Source organism: Myripristis murdjan, chromosome 11, assembly GCF_902150065.1.
Source record: "Myripristis murdjan chromosome 11, fMyrMur1.1, whole genome shotgun sequence".
Classification (NCBI taxonomy): Eukaryota; Metazoa; Chordata; class Actinopteri; order Holocentriformes; family Holocentridae; genus Myripristis; species Myripristis murdjan.
The window spans coordinates 17,387,495-17,403,844 of NC_043990.1; the positions used below are offsets into that span (position 1 = coordinate 17,387,495).

General features: G+C 42.0%; 3 protein-coding genes across 3 annotated transcripts; 2 read left to right on the forward strand and 1 right to left on the reverse strand.

The window, feature by feature from the left end:
* Nucleotides 1–2,711: 2,711 nt before the first annotated feature.
* On the forward strand, nt 2,712–6,234 carry LOC115367874 (uncharacterized). The gene is made up of 3 exons (XM_030063835.1): nt 2,712–2,852; nt 3,689–4,246; nt 5,332–6,234. Exons 2-3 carry the CDS (start codon nt 3,696–3,698, stop codon nt 5,471–5,473), a joined length of 693 nt encoding a protein of 230 aa, XP_029919695.1. The 5' UTR covers nt 2,712–2,852; nt 3,689–3,695; the 3' UTR covers nt 5,474–6,234.
* chrac1 (chromatin accessibility complex subunit 1) lies at nt 5,923–9,062 on the reverse strand. The gene is made up of 3 exons (XM_030063836.1): nt 8,831–9,062; nt 8,522–8,648; nt 5,923–7,109 (listed from the first exon to the last, which is right to left on the reverse strand). The coding sequence occupies exons 1-3, from the start codon at nt 8,984–8,986 to the stop codon at nt 7,030–7,032; spliced, it is 363 nt and encodes a 120-aa protein (XP_029919696.1). The 5' UTR covers nt 8,987–9,062; the 3' UTR covers nt 5,923–7,029.
* Nucleotides 9,063–9,313: 251 nt separating this feature from the next.
* On the forward strand, nt 9,314–11,820 carry gatad1 (GATA zinc finger domain containing 1). The gene is made up of 5 exons (XM_030063834.1): nt 9,314–9,992; nt 10,608–10,730; nt 10,830–10,889; nt 11,008–11,191; nt 11,377–11,820. Exons 1-5 carry the CDS (start codon nt 9,813–9,815, stop codon nt 11,565–11,567), a joined length of 738 nt encoding a protein of 245 aa, XP_029919694.1. The 5' UTR covers nt 9,314–9,812; the 3' UTR covers nt 11,568–11,820.
* The last annotated feature ends 4,530 nt before the right edge of the window (nt 11,821–16,350 follow it).

Consider the following 16,350-nt stretch of genomic DNA (forward strand, 5'->3'; position numbering starts at 1 on the left):
CTCATTATTCAGCCATATTTGCACTCCACTAACTTACATGAAAGTCACTTTCTTCTTTACTCCCAACAGTATCCTATATTTTAGCCTGATTCCTTCAATCAAAGGAAAAAAAAAAACACAAACCTAAAAAGCATCTACAAGAGTATGTGATATCTGAGAGAGCATGTTTTTGATAATTTGGCACTGGGAAGATGTAATAAAGAATTTTACATAGATCTGAGCGTGCGGAAGATGTTTTTCATATTTTACCATCATCATAAAAATAGCAGATGTTGGCCTGAGGCATGTCTGTGTTATAATGGTGCAGAATTCCCCTAAATGTTGCACTGCATCATTTCTCCATGAAGAAACAGATTATTCAGTTAATCTTGGTGGTAATCATCCAGAGCCGGATGAAACTGATTGATTACACCGTGCAGACTCTACCCCCCACCCCCCACCCCCCCAAACACACACACACACACACACACACACACACAACACCTTAGCAACCACCTAGCAACCCATCCAGAACACCACAGCAATAGGCAATTAGTCAATAATTTATTTAAAATGGAAAGTGTGGCTCTATATTATACATTTCAACTAAATACATATTACATCTTATTGTGATTTGTGTTTTTAGTCATTCAGATTTATGTTTTTTTTTTAATGGAAAAGTCACATTTACAAATGTTTCCTCTTGACTTTTGATGAGTTGAAGTCCTCGATGATGTCATGACATCACATCTGTGTTGAGTGAAATGTTCAAAGCCAAGATGCCATTGTTTTACGGCTGCAGCATTACATCAAATAGAAAATATCTACATTCATGTACATCATTTTTGACACATTTCCCTGTAGCACAACAGGACATGTCTGGTATGTTTGGAAACCTTGAGATTTCCAAAAACTTATATGTCCATTTTGTGGGAATCAACACAATACCTCAAATTCAGATGGGATCTCTCTAAAATATGGAGGTTTACAGCAGTTACAATTACAGCAGAACAGTTTGTGTGCTATCCTTTACAATATCACAATTTGTTTCAGTACAGCAGCATCTATCACTTTTTAACAGCAAGTGTCGCTGTTTTTCCTCTATTTAAATTCATGTGATGTCTTGAAATTGCTTCCTTTGTCTGAGCAGCAGAGAAGGTGTGTGTGTGTGTGTGTGTGTGTGTGTGTGTGTGAGCGAGAGAAAGAGAGTAGTAATGTAGCTTAGACTGTTCGCCTATGTGTATTTATGTGATGAACACACAGGCCTCCTCCTGATGTCTGCTCCAGTGTAACAACAAACAGAATAATAAAATAACTCAGTAAAATATCCTTTTAAAGGCACACCTTTCTCACCTCATGGGATTTTACTATCTAACTTATTTCCTCAGTTCATCCTAGGATAGACTTTTTGGAGGGTGAAGGGCGCTCAAGTCCACTCCTCCCAGAATTACAACACCCTTACTATTTGAGCCAAAAACGTTCTCCCATTCCTGGTGGCTTATGTCAGACTAGTTCAAACTCATTCAAATTCAAAACACTCAACAAATACAGATCACATCACATCACACCAGATCACATCAGATCAACATCACGTCAGATCAGATCAGATCAGATCAGGATCAGAAATACTTTATTGAGTCCTGAGGGGAAACTGGGTGAGTTGCAGTTGCTCAATCCTCAAGAGAAGACTGCAGATGTTGTGGATATGGTTTCCTATTGAATTTAATGACTTTTCTTTTTTTTTTCTTTACTACCCCCATTTCACAGCCCTTAAGATGAGATAACATTAAAAAAAAAAAAAAAAAAAATTCATGCTTCCCAAAACCTCAGCTGTTCCATTTCTGTGCAGAGATGATCCCTTTCCTGAGAGGCTCTTTAAAGAGAATGCACTTCTGTAAGAATGTACTTGTTACCTCAACTTAAATTAAATATTGATGTTAAATGTTGCTTCTGTGATACTGAAGTCGAAGCTGTCTTATCTTCCCTGGCAGTGCCCATATATTAAAATCTTTTGAAAAGCAGCAAAATTTTACACCACCAAACTGGGGCTCAGAATAATTATTGGAAGGAAGAGATGCATTACTACTTTTAATAGCAGTAATGATCCAAATATAATTTTCATAGTAAATCTTCCTATATAATTGGCAGCTATCACATTCATATGGCCAAATCATCTCATTCTAAATCACATTTCAATGCATCCTATTGCTTTGTAAAATAAAATAAAGCATCTACCTCATGCTGACAGTGCTGTAATTGAGAGACCTGCATGAACACACGGTTCAGTTTCTGTGAATGGCTTGGACACAGTCGGCATTCTTTTAACAATCCTCCAAGTTCAAGTGTCGTTTATCTTGTTTTGCCATGTGTTCAGTCTGTTTAGGAGATTGTAAAACAGCTCATAAATTCCAGTCGCCTGCTGCACATCTTCTCCTACAACCCCACAGTTTCACCCACTAAAGAGAAAAAATACACAGTGAAGCAATGCTCCAGCTAAAGAAAACATTACAAAAAAGGTATAAAAACTCTCGTTATCTACACCTCGCTGCATGGCATCTGATGATCACTCACTTGCTGAGTTTCATTGTGCTGGTTCTGTGTTTATGGGAAGCCTGATTACTGGTGAAAAGCTCCTATAAGACATAGACATTCCCTGCAACATTTCAAATCTAGGCCACCCCAAATTCTTTGGGTGCGCTCCCCATGCAGTCTACTCCAAGAGCGGGCCTTGCTCTGTCTCTTGCCAGTAAACAGGGATCCAGATTGCAAGTAACAGGCTGCAGGCAGCGAGTCATTTTTTCCGACAGCTCAGGCACCAGAGGAGCGCCGCAGCACTCACACACTGCTTTTGTCGCTGGGATTTCTCTGCTAAGGTAAGCTCAGCTACACCATACATATGAAATATACAGTGGCAGCAGAGGGATCGGGAAAACATGTGTACAAGTCCAGTTGTGATACTCATCAAAAGTTGCAGTAGCCTATTCCAACACCTTTAATGGATCGGTGTTAACTTTGCCTAAATGGAAAATGATCGTCCGGTAAGAAAACTCTTAATAATTTGTTGATGACCGCAGGCTATGCTGCAATCTCCTTTGAGTTATACAAACTACCTTAGCGAAAATTAAAAATTAAAAAGCCAGCAGTGTGTGGTAAATGTGATATTTCCAAAGTAGCATCTGTTTTTTCTGCGCGCCCGTCATTTGCACCAACTCTATTCTTTTCTGGCAAGCGCAAATCATTCGATACATTTGTTTTAAAGGCAAAACCCTTATAGTTTTGCTTTATTCTCCGTTCCCAGCTGTTTCTGGCTGTCTTATTGCCAGAAGACAGCGTTTATGACAGTAAAACTGTGTAGACACCTCCATTCCTCTAGATGCCAACATAATAAAGTCTGTCTTGAAATGCATGCGGGAGCTGTGGTCTCATTTAATCGTTTTCATAATCGCAGCCTCCTAAAACAAATTTAATGTGTTTTTTTTAACGTTTAAAATAGCTTTATAACATAAACTGAGAAAGGTGTAGCTTAGACTTAGACACACTTTTGTGTGTGTGTGTGTGTGTGTGTGTGTGTGTGTGTGTGTGTGTGTGTGTGTGTGTGTGTGTGTGTGTGTGTGTGTGTGTGTGTGTTGGGTGGGATGGGGGTGTTCCACTAGCCCTGCTCCATTTGCCTGCAGCTCTAATGAAGTCCATTATGTCATGTTCCAAGCAGCCTGGAGATGCTCCAGGAGGATGTGAGCTGGCTCTGGCTCTGCCTGTCCTGCTGCCTCCTGCTGGGGCTTTGGGTCCCGGTGGAGGGGACAGGAGCGGCAGGGCCTGTTCTGCGGCTCACCCCAGACCAAGTGTCTGGGGAAGCAGAGCTAGAAGACTGGGAGTGGGGGTCTGGTGCCTCCGTGCTTCAGGACCTGCTGCACAGTTTTCCAGCTGACAGCCCCTTCGTCACAGAGACTCCTGGAAAGCCGGCCAACTGCACCCAGCGCTTCTGGCTACCCCCAGCCTCTACAGTATGCTGGGATGACATCGCCGGGCCAGAGGAGTTTGCAAAGTCTCGTCTGCTTGTTCTCCAGAACAGGGCTGCCCTGCAGGCCGTGTCCACCTCCAGTGGCGTGGAGGAAGGAGGAATCTCTTACGACCAACAAGCCAGAGACGAGGTTCAAGGGATCCTGTCAGACCACCAGAGCATGGCAGAGACAATAGGAACCATGCAGGAGGTGTTCCTCTCACTGGAGGAGAAAAGAAAAAACGACAAGGAGCAACGGCTCTTATCAAGGTGAGGGACAGAAAAGGGCTCTCGGTGTTGAGAGGCATGGACCATTTAAGTTTATAGGGTTGAATGCCTTGCCCAGCTGGCAACCATTACCAAGCTATTGTTGAATATTTCTTTTCACTTATAGCCATTTTCACACTCTAAAATGGGATATGGTCAACCATTAGGACTCTTTAATTAATTCAGAGGGTCATGTCTCAGTCAGGTGAGACATGCTCTGACCAGTTCAGCTGATCAGCTCTTTGTATCTACTGTATGATGCTGCTAGGAGGGTCTGGAGATTAATCCTGTCATTTTATGTGATACAATGTGTTATCTGATGCAGCGACTCTCAGCCCATGAAAAAATCCCCCAAAGGGACAATAAAGTAGGCCTATATCTTATCTTATTTGAATTTCAAAAAGCACATTTACTTTGTCTTGGATCCTAGATGAACTCAAGACTTACAAATACATCAGGATTTGCAGTGCTTTTACCAGAATTGTAAAACCTTTATCTGATATCAAGACTGAATCATCAACTTGTAAAAAACTCTAATCCTTGAAAATGTTTTTACAGTGAACGTGTGATTCACAGGTCTAGAGCCAGACTAGTAAAATCTCTTTCTGGTGATGTCAAACTGTATCGAGGAAAATTAGTTACTTCCCATAAACACTGATCTCAGGCCAGCTTTGGGACTTTTCCTTCCCATAACTACATTAATGTTAGCGAGGAAATTTGGAATCCAGGACTAGTGCTACTTGTTCGCCCTCAGCCTAACACTGCAAAGTGTAGAAAAGACAGAGTGGAAACAGTTGTCCAGACACCAGCTGAGTCATTTCAGCCGCTTGTCTGCAGGCACATCTGGCTGAGATGAAGTTCTGGCACTTAACTTATTGTAGACTACTGAATGCAACACAGTTCTCTCTCTCCATTAGATGGCAGAGAAACAACTTTTTGCTTTCTGATTGCACCCTAATTTATACTGGACAGTTGTGACTTCTTTAATCATGTTGTGAACTTCTCATTCGTATGTCAGCATTACATTTCAGCAAGTCCACACTTGCCACAACTCCTGGTATTCACCGATGGCTTCTTGTGTGTTTCAGCATGAAGGAGCGGATTGCTAGCACGAGGAACTCCATAGCTGGCAAAGACCACGTGGCAGCACTTCTGGAGAACCAGTTCTCTTCCCTAGAAAAGTATCTACTCAACATGCAGCTTCGACTAAGCAAACTAATGGCACAATGATATCCTGATACCTGTTCTTTCATTGGTTGGATGGCATTAATATTCACATACCGCGCTGTAGGACAATGAAGCAGATGTATGCATGCTCAGGATTATACTGTTACTCTGTAGTGATGTATGAGGACAAAGTACATTCATGATATGCACTGTATTATTTTGTCACCATGTGTAGCCTATAACAAATGTCGCTATGCAAACCTCTCAATATCAGGGAGGATGCGGCTATTTTATGTTCCCTACTGCGAGCAAGCTCTTTATTTAGATTCATGAGTTACTGATTACACTAATGGGCTCTAGTAAAGCTGCAGCACACGTGTGAGGCCTTGCGTTGAATGGATGAGATTTTCTTCACGATTCAAGGCTCACAAATTATATTGTCACATGAAATGTGTGTTTATCTTGCAAGACTAAGACTGTAAGAAGGAATGTTTCTGGTGCAAAATAAATACACATTACAAACCTTTATTTTCAATATCAAATCTATACAATTTTGTAAATACAAGACATGGATGCACTGTGAGGTGACCAGTTGTTAAATATTCACATTATGCTGAGTGTGAATTTCCATTTGCCAAGACAACACATGCCTAGTTGCCACACATTGCTTTGCAATTAAACTGAGAAAAAGAGGTATTTTTACCTTTCATTAGTTCAAACAACTTTCAAGTCTACATAAAATAAATTTAGTTACAACCCAGAAATGTCAATGCATACCTTTCAGAAAATGGTAATCTTAAACTTTGAATCAGTAACATCAGCAGGCCATTAATCAAACTTCAGAGCATTCAGGAAATAAATTTCAAAAGCCAAAGAAAACATAAAAGCGGAGGCATTTGTGCCCCAATGGAGTGGGATTAGTTTCTATGCTTTTTGCCCTACTACAAAGAATTAGTGAGATCATAAGAGTCTGCAAGTATTCAGGAAAGCAATTCACTTGTCTTGATAATAATGCTGCATAAGACATTTATAACAAATTGCTACCACAGAAACGTCCATATAATTTAAAAGTACAAGCACATCATGCAAAATGTGTGCTTATGTTAGGAAACAAAATAAGTCTGAAAATAAGTTACTTTTCAAGTATGTATTTTGTTAACAACAGAACTTTAGCCTACACAAATGCATTATCTTTTGAAAGACAGTGCATAAAAAACTTAAGGGGTGACTGATTTGTCTAGTGTGGTTCGGTCCAGGCAAAGTTGACAAGTTTAGGTTTCCAGCACTGAGAGGTCATGGTAGCTACGTTGTACTACATAAAATAAACCCAATGATGTTGCTCTTACACTCTGTGTTGCCAAGTCTAATACACATCTCCCTAGGAGGATCTCTTCACTTGATTCACCATTTGCCCTTTTGCAGCGCTACTCTCAGTTCCACTTTCATTACTTTTTCACGTGAGCCATGTAACTCAACTGTGTCAAAACATTTTCAAAACACTGAGGAAGTTCAGGGTGTCTCCTCTGCCACTGACTTTGCTCTGAACTGATGGCAGGACATGTACAGTTGATAACATCTCTCCAGAGCAGACTTAAGAAGTGAAATGCATCAAACGTGACTTAGATGTCAGCCTCCTCTTCCTGCATTTGCTCCAAGGACTTGAGGTAATCCCGGGCCAAAATCTTCTTTGGTAGGATATCTGTCAAACACATGTATATTACATTTTGTGTCAAAAATCACACAGCTACAGTTTCTACTTGTCATCTTTGTGTGGCTGTATTAAATCAAGGGATCCCTGTGTTTTGGGGGAAAGCCATATAGATCCAAATAGGTGGGGGGGATCAAAATTAAGTGTCTTATTAAGGTGCTGGGCCACCAGAACAGCTTCAGTGGCCTTTGGCATCTATTCTGAAAGTCTCTGGACTCTACTGGGGGGATGGAACACCATTTTTCCAGAAGATATTCCCTCATTTGGTGTTTTGATGAAGGGGGTGGAGGGCACTGTCTAACACGCTGGCCCAAAATCTCCCACGGGTGTTCAGTTGGGTTAAGATCTGGTGACTGCAGAGGCCCAAGCATATGATTTACATCACTCTCATCCTCATCAAACCATTCAGTGAGCCCTTGTTCCCTATGGATGGGGGCGATCACTCAGAATAACTTTGTTTTGGCGTGAGCCTTACCCCAAAGGGAACAAGTGGACCTAAATCATGCTAGGAAAGTGTCTCCCACAGCATGAAAGAGTAGGCAGAGCCCCTCACTGTAGGGGTTCAGGCCTTAAGCATACACCACACATGCACTCGTCCACATCACTTTTTTTTCAGTGCCTACTGTCTTGGTGTCACAGAGTCAGTTATACAATTAAAATATTGTACAATGATTACACAAAACTTACAGTATATAAATAGTTCTAATCTAGCATGTTATACAGACAGATTTACTAAGCAGAACAGTTCCCATCCTTGGTCCTCCCATAGGTATATATGCGCACTCCCACCTCCCCTCTCCTCTCTGGTTAATAAGTTGCATTGGAGAGGTGATTAATCCAGCTCTGTGCTATTTTATTGTTTTTGCAGTGCAGAACTCGCCATCTTACCGTGTATTTTTGTTGGACTACATGACTACTACTGAGTATATCTGTAGACGTACAAATTTCTGTGCTTTGTTTTTTACTGTTAAGTTAGTTATGAGTTTCCTGGTAGCTTAAACTTTACATGTGGTAAGCTCTTATTATGTACTCTGCTTATTCCATTGTACAGGAGCTCAAGTGCTGTTCATAGCAACTGACTGGATAAGTTTCCACTTTTATTTCTGTCCGAAAATGAATGGAGACCGCCTCCAAGGTGTATCCTGACTTAAATGTCTTCTTCAGCACGCAGACTACAACAGTCACACTGACACCACTGAGCTCTCAGACGTGTATTGGTTTTTGTAATGAGGGGTTTATGCTCATCTCCATCTCTGTGGTGCCCCATGATCCCTCCAGTCCAAACAGAGGCTTGTCAAATCTATGCCAAGGACCGAGCACTGAAACACTGACCTGTCTTAGCACTTTACTAAGATACTTTATGTTAATGTTGTGTGTCCTTTCATGTGCTCTACAGTTGTTACCTGTGAGAAAATGAAAGGTCTCGGTCTCCTCGGCGGCGTTGGCCAGGTCGCTGTAGGAGAGCGTGTTGGTGTCCTTCCCGGAGCCGTTGTTGAAGGAGGACAGGGCCAGGTACTGGACGAACAGCTCCTTCACACACAACACAAGGCAACAGGTCATGGACATGGAGGTTTATACACCAGCTACCAACCTAGCAACCGAGTACATCTGACCGAGCGGCTAGCTAACGGCAAGCTAATGATCCTCGTTAGCAGCGGCGGCTAGCTAAACAAGCCAAGTTAGTGAGGGAGCTGGTACAAAGTGCAGCTTACTGTCGCCTTGGTGGTGAGGAACAGAGCGTCCTGGTTTATACTGGACACGTCCGGGGAGCTCTTCATGATCAGCCGCACTCTCGAAATCGGCAGGGAGATGTTTTTGTTGCCGGACGCATGGCTGTCTTTGTCGGAGTTATTCTGAGACATCTTCATAAGGACAAGTGGACGCTTCTCGGCTAACGACGCCGACCCAGCGCGCCAGCCAGCCGGAAGTTGTAGTATTGTTTTGGACGGTGACGTGGGCTCACTCTCCAAAAGATCAAGATAAATCGCCTTTAAAAAGTTATATTCTTACCCTTACTAATCAGTTTTTTTATTCACAATTCAAACACAATTAAATATTCAGTGAACACCATGAAACTATCAAAACATATTAATTTCAGCCCGGTCGTGGCAGGTGGCGGTACTGCACCTGAAGCTGTTTGCCAACCGCCAAAGAAAAAAAAAAAAAAAAACTCTAGAAGAAGAAGAAAACGCTTGACTTTAGTTTCAGAAACTTCATAGGGGAACAGATGAGGTAAAATCACCATGAAGGCGCTAATTATTTTCTTAAGTGACACAAGGTTGATGGGTAGAAATCGAGTAAAAAGAGTAAAATGACGTGATGTTACACTCTTGTACGGTAGGTGGCGGTATGGCAGTTGTTTGCAATCCAGAAGTGAGGAGAAAGAAGAAGAAGAAGAAGAAGGAGGCAAAGGATCTGTTAGCATGAAGATGTTCGTCTGCGCAAATAAACTGTCTAGGCTGGTTTTTAACGGTGTCACTGTGAAACAGTGTAATGTAATAACTGTCTAAAACCTCCTTTTCGCAACAAGGGAAGATTTAGCCTCATTCGCTTTGTGACCGAGGGAGTTTGTTGGATCTACATCGCTGTGATATTGATGTGACCAAGCTAGCCCCTCTAGCTAGCCTTCCTGCATTGTTAGAAGATCTTCAGTGCCTGGGAGCTGGACCCCCGTGTCCTCCTCCAACCACAACCATGCCGCTCGGCTTGAAACCCTGCTGCGCCGTGTGCAAGACGAATTCGTCGTCCATGTGGAAGAAGGGCAACCAAGGGGAGATCCTGTGCAACAACTGCACAGGAAAGAGCAGCAGCGGCGGGCCAGCAGGACCCTCCATGTCCTCCAACATACAGCAGAATAATGGCGGTGGGAAGCAGGTCGGTAACGCCTCCGTTGTGTATGCACCTTGAGCTGAGGCTGCACTGTTGACAACACTTTTTGACTGTGAATGTGATGGCTTAAGGAATGAATGGAGCTGGCTGCAACAAACATGCTTTACCCTCCTGTTACCTTCAGATTTACTAAGCTTTAAAAGTTCATGTGGGAATCATGTTTACCTTCCCAAATGTCACTTAAATTATCAGCGGTTCTCTCGCTACTGCAGGTGTGGTTGTGTTAGATGAAGGCCCTAAAGCAGAGGGAAGTTTTTTGATGATTATAAATGGCATGCTATAGTTCCTCAGTATCATCAACAACTAAAACTAATATGTTGATGTTTCTTATATGTTTTATGCCTGGAGTCAAATTGACCCCAAAGAAACACGAGTGTGTGCGTTCTAAAGGTGTGCATGACATTGAAAACATATCATCATGTTAATTTCATGTTTACCCACTTGTCCCCATTAGATCAGGAAAGGTCATGAAATATGAAGCAATGTATATAATGTATTTAGAGGTGTGAAACACTGAATAGGGTCAAATCAACCACAAAGATAATAGGAGGGTTAAGGACTACATGCTTAACAGCAACGTGACGCTGTTGTCTTCTTCAGTCCAAGCAGGAGATCCACAGGAGATCAGCGCGGTTGAGAAGCACCAAGTACAAGGCCCCTGCGTCTGAGAAGAAAGTGTCGACAAAAGGAAAAGGAAGAAGGCACATATTCAAGCTCAAGAATGTGAGTTCAAGATGTGTATTTTATCAGTAAAATGACTGGTTGTGCCATTACTGTTAGTTTCTTACAAGCTCCCTTTGTGTGTTCTTTCTCCCTTTCTAGCCAATCAAAGCACCAGAATCTGTAGCTACAATCATCACGTCAGAATCTGTGTTTTACAAGGTATGGTGGTTTTTATTCTTATCAGTTAAAGCATTCATTATTGCACTGTGGTATGAGCATAAGTGAGTTACTTACAAGGCAGATGGGATTTGTTCTCTGTATTTGTCTGTATGTGCAGGGTGTATACTACCAGATAGGAGACGTGATCAAGGTAACAGATGAGGAAGATGGAAAAACGTACTATGCTCAGATCCGAGGCTTCATCCAAGACCAGTACTGTGAGAAGAGCGCTGCACTGACCTGGCTCATTCCCACCCAGGCTAGTCCAAAGGAGCAGTTTGATCCCGGGACATACATCGTCGGTAAGCAGTGACAGTGTTATTAAGGGATGAGAGTGATCACAGTTTGTCTTTTTTCCTTCAGACCCACTTCGGTGTGTACATTCTCATTCATTTATTTGTAGCCGTGGAGTGTTTTCTGTGTTGGAAAATCTATTATTTTCTTTTGTAGTTTGACTTTATTTGAGGACTCATCTGCTTTGTTTTAGGCCCAGAGGAGGATCTGCCCAGGAAGATGGAGTACCTGGAGTTTGTGTGCCACGCACCCTCGGAGTATTTCAAGTCACGAAGCTCTCCATTTCCTACCATTCCCATCAGACCAGAAAAGGGATACATCTGGACCCACATAGGACCCACGCCAGCCATCACCATCAAAGAGTCAGCTGTTGGCAGCAGTTAACAGGACAATAATAATAGACTAAGTCTGTTGAGTTTAAACAGACACGTGTACATTTATGTAACATATTGAAGCCAAGATGGCTGATAAACACAGCCGCTATTTCTGTTGGAAGACACTGTTTGTAATTTGATACACAAAGGAAATCAAGTGGCACCACATTCTGAATGGACAAAGTGATGCTACTGATACAGCACTGGCATTGGAGCATTTGTTTTTGAACATAGCAATAAACATAACAGTTCATTTGCCATCATCTCCTGTGACTGTGGTTATGTTTGAAAAACATAACCACTGTGAGCACACTGAGCATTTTTTTCACATTGACGCACTGCCTGACTGTCTAATTAAACAGGAGATAAAGCTGCATGATGAACCTACAGAATCTAAATAGCTTACAGCTAAATTATGATAGTGTGATACTGATTTCAGCCATGTTGCTCACCTCTGTATAATGCATTAGTGTAGCGTTCTATAAAATGATTGTGGTGGCATGAGGGCTTCAAAGTTGGTAATGATTACAGCAATCAGCAGATTAGCCATGAGGAAGGCTGCATTAATGATGAAGTAGAGGTATGTTAAAATGTATAGCCCACTATCAGGCCGACTTTTCACATGTGAAAACTCAGAGTAAGTTAACCCTGAGATGAGGGAAACTCTGAGTTATCCGTTCCAGAAAGAGGTCACTGAAACTCTGAGTCAGTCACCATGGTAACAGACTCTGTAAACATAACCTGCTCACTGGCAGGTTTACTTTAAGAAACCCTGAGTTTCTACCTGTCTCATCCCACATGAAGGAAAGCTGTTAGACACAGATTGCCCATTCATTCCCAATCTGATGCGTGTGCTCACATCACAGCAAATTTTATGCATAGCGCTACGTTTTTTTGCAAATGGTAGTTTTTTGTACAACGTTGGGGATGCAGAGCACTTCCAGTGCCTGCGTAAGCTCAGAGTCACCCCAGAGAGGGCATGTGACATCATTGTGGCATGTGTTGTTCTCCATAATATTGCAGCTATTAGAGGAGAGCAACACCCTGCCGTACAAATTAATGACCCTGAGGATGACCATCCCATCCACCCTGCAGATGTCCAGGATGGAAAGGCTGTAAGGGACCTCATTAGCAGAAATTGCTTTTTATTAAAACAGTCAAATAAAGACATTCACATGTGATTTGGTCTTCTTTATTCCCTAAAAGTACAAAAGCAACAGCTAGGATTTGTAATATAGTTCCAACCACTAACATATTTCACCTGTGACAATGCACCCACCTCAACTGGCGCGCCAGTAATAGAATTTCAAGGTCTGTTTTTAAAATCTGGTGATTCAGATAGACCATTTCTTTTTCAGTTTTTGCTATAGTCTTCATGAGGTGCATTCTATACAACTCCTTCACTGGTAACTGGGAAACATATGGACGACATTTAAATCCTACAGTTCTACATACAGATTTAACATGATATTGACCGAAAATATCACTGTGTCAAGCTGTGCTGTGGAAGTGGATGGACCCAGCCATGTTCTGTTGAAGGACAAGAATGTGCTATTTCTTTGTCCATTATCTATGCTCATCGCTTCAGTGTACATGTCAAATTCCACTCAAGAATGTAAAGGAAAGTGAATGGGTAGAGCACTGTCATTAGCTATACTTAATATTAAGACACACTTCAGTAGACCTCTCTGGATCGCTCCCTGTGGCAGCAGACAGCATTTCATCCTCCTCCTCCTCCTCCTCCTCCTCCTGTGATGCAGGAAAATATACTGTTTCAGAATACTTTGAACCACCATCTGAGGCAAGATCTGAGACATAAGTGAGAGGACGTGTTAAAACAACATTTTGTTAGGAGTTAGACCTCCAAATAACTGGATCTTTTTTTTTTTTTCTTTCATTTGGTGACTCATGGTATCAGGGCTCCACTGATGATGGCTTTTTATAGTGGTTGTGCATGCGCATAACTCCAGGTGAACATACTCAGAGTTGATTGAACTAACTCAGATCAGCTGTTCTGGAACCGGATACTCAGAGTTTTCCATCTCAGAGAAAGTCAACTCAGAGCTCAGGGATAGACTCAGAGTTTGTTGAACCTCCTTTCTGGAATACCCCTCTGCTATCAAGCAAGTTTTGTGTGATATATGTGTTTTGTTGTCTCCCATATGTGGGCGTGGCTTGGACACGCAACAGTGCGACGTAACATCCGCTGCGCAAAGGATTGTGGGTCAGAATGGCCAGAGCAGCCACAGATATAAGCAGCATGCTGAAATGTATACCGCGAAATCTGACCGGATGTAGTAGAACATCCTGGTACTCTTGGCATACTGCATCTGAATACTGTGTTTTGGGACATACTCATTATTTTTTCCCTACTAAATAGTATGGTAGTATGAGTATTGGAACGCAGGGTCTGAGTTTTCGGTTCCAGAACAGCTGATTTGAGTTAGTTTGATCAACTCGGAGTAGTTTCACCTGGAGTTAAGCGCGTGCACCACAGATATACAAAGACAGTGCCAACGGAGCCCCGAGTTGACGATTCGCCATGGAAACGGGGAAGCGTCGGGCTGCGTTTTTCACCCCAGTTGAGTTGGAAATCTTAATGAATTCATACAGCGAGTTTGAACCTGTTTTTAAAAAAAAGTGCAACACCGCTGCAGCGGCAAAGGAGAGGGAGACGGCGTGGGAGAACATTGCTGCTCGGGTCAATGCGTAAGTTTAAATGTAGTCCGTTGCAATCACAATAATATTGTTAGCTCCCGATTCTTTTGTTGAAAGCCCAGGAACAGACCGGAGTCAGTCTTCAATTTTCTGATGCAGTATTTAGAGAAAACTGTTTGAATGTAGCCTATTCATTTATTTCATTTAGGTGCAATTTCGTGGGGGAGAAGCGCACTTGGCAGCAGCTTAAGATGAAATATAAAAACCTTGTTCAAACAGGTAAGACCTCGGCATAATCTCATGGGGATACCCCATTTTGATCATGTTTTACATTGTAAAGTAAATATTAAGTGGCTGTTTGAATGTGCTCAAAAAGATAATTGTCTGGAAATGTTAAAACATCTATGCGCGGTCTTATAACATCTCCCGACGAATATTTAAATCTCTGCGCAGTAACACTGCACCTTCATCCACGGGATCGTTGTTGTTGTTTTTTTTGTTTCGATGTTTTAATAACAGCCGGCAGAACTAATATGCCACGCCAAAACTCGCCTGCTGACTGAATGAATGAGGAAGTTAAATACCGTGTGTGGCTGAAAGAGGGCGGGCACAGAGAGAAACTCGAGGTTTCATGAGAAAAACCTGAATCGCATACTTATACTTTTTACTTTTAGTATGTACTGCAGCTGCCCTTAAAAAGTATGTAGTTTAGTATGTATTGGGACATACTAATTCTTTTTTTCCCTACTAAATAGTATGGTAGTATGGGTATTGGAACGCAGGGCTGGTCCCGACCAGGTTAGTTTCATGGAGTCTGTTACTGCGGTAACTGACCGAGAGCTTCAGTTACCTCCCTCTGTGAAACAGGCTAGAGTTACCCCTCTTTCTCTGATTTGAGTTACCTCCCTCTTGGCTCTTTTCCATTAGTACCTACTAGGCTCGACTCTACTCGGAAACACGGTTTCGGTGGTTTTCCATTACAATTGAGTACCACCCCGCCATGGGTGGAGTCGTCATAGCAAGGCGGCGCACCTTCCAGCTCCCTCTGGATTCTTTGGGCCGCCATTTTTTTTTTAATTTTATTTATTACAATACCAAACATAATGTAATTCAGATTTATTTCTGTAGTAGAGTCGAGCTGAGACGGTACTAGTGGAAAAGAGCCAATAGTATCTGCTACCAGGTACTACCTGGTACCTGGTTGAGCCGAGTAGGTAGGCTACTGGTGGAAAAGGGCCATTTGTGAAACGGAAAACTCAGAGTTTCCTTCATTTCAGGGTTAACTCAGAGTTTTCACTAAACCTGCTTTGTGAAATGGACCCCTGAAGCATTAAAATAACTTAACAGCAAGAAAGGGAGCATTCTTCAGAATAAGTACTATTGCTTTTGACAGTTAAATTAGTCAGCAGTATGGATTTGAAAGTTGGCTTCATAAAAAATAGGTAAAACTAACATAAAATTATTAAACCATCATCAAGTAAATAAATATACATATATATACACACACACACACACACATATATATAATTATTAAAAAATATTGTATATACACTACTCACAAAAAGTTAGGGATATTTGGCTTTTGGGTGAAATTTATGGAAAATGTAAAATGTTCACGCTACAGTGATATTATATCATGAAAGTAGGGCATTTAAGTAGAAGCATACACTGGTGATTTCCTCAACAATTTCTTGAAACAAAAGCCAACATCAGTGGTGGATATACCACAACAAAAAATTTCAGTGTCAATAACTTGTCATGTGCCCTTGAGCATCAATTACAGCTTGACAACGACGTCTTATGCTGTTCACAAGTTGAGTTATTGTCTGCTGAGGCATGGCATCCCACTCTTCTTGAAGGGCGGCCCTCAGGACATTGATGTTCTGGGGTACAGAGCTCCGAGCCTCTACACGGCGACTCAGCTGATCCCATAGGTTTTCTATGGGATTCAGGTCTGAGAAAGTGCAGGCCACTCCATTTGAGGTACCCAGTCTCCAGCAGCCATTCCCTAATGATACGACCTCGATGAGCTGGAGCATCAAACACCTGATGTGAATTTTGCCGTTAAACTCCTTGTTAGAGAACAGCAACTTGTGCAAAAAGTACTGAAACATTGAACAGTTGGACATGTGCAT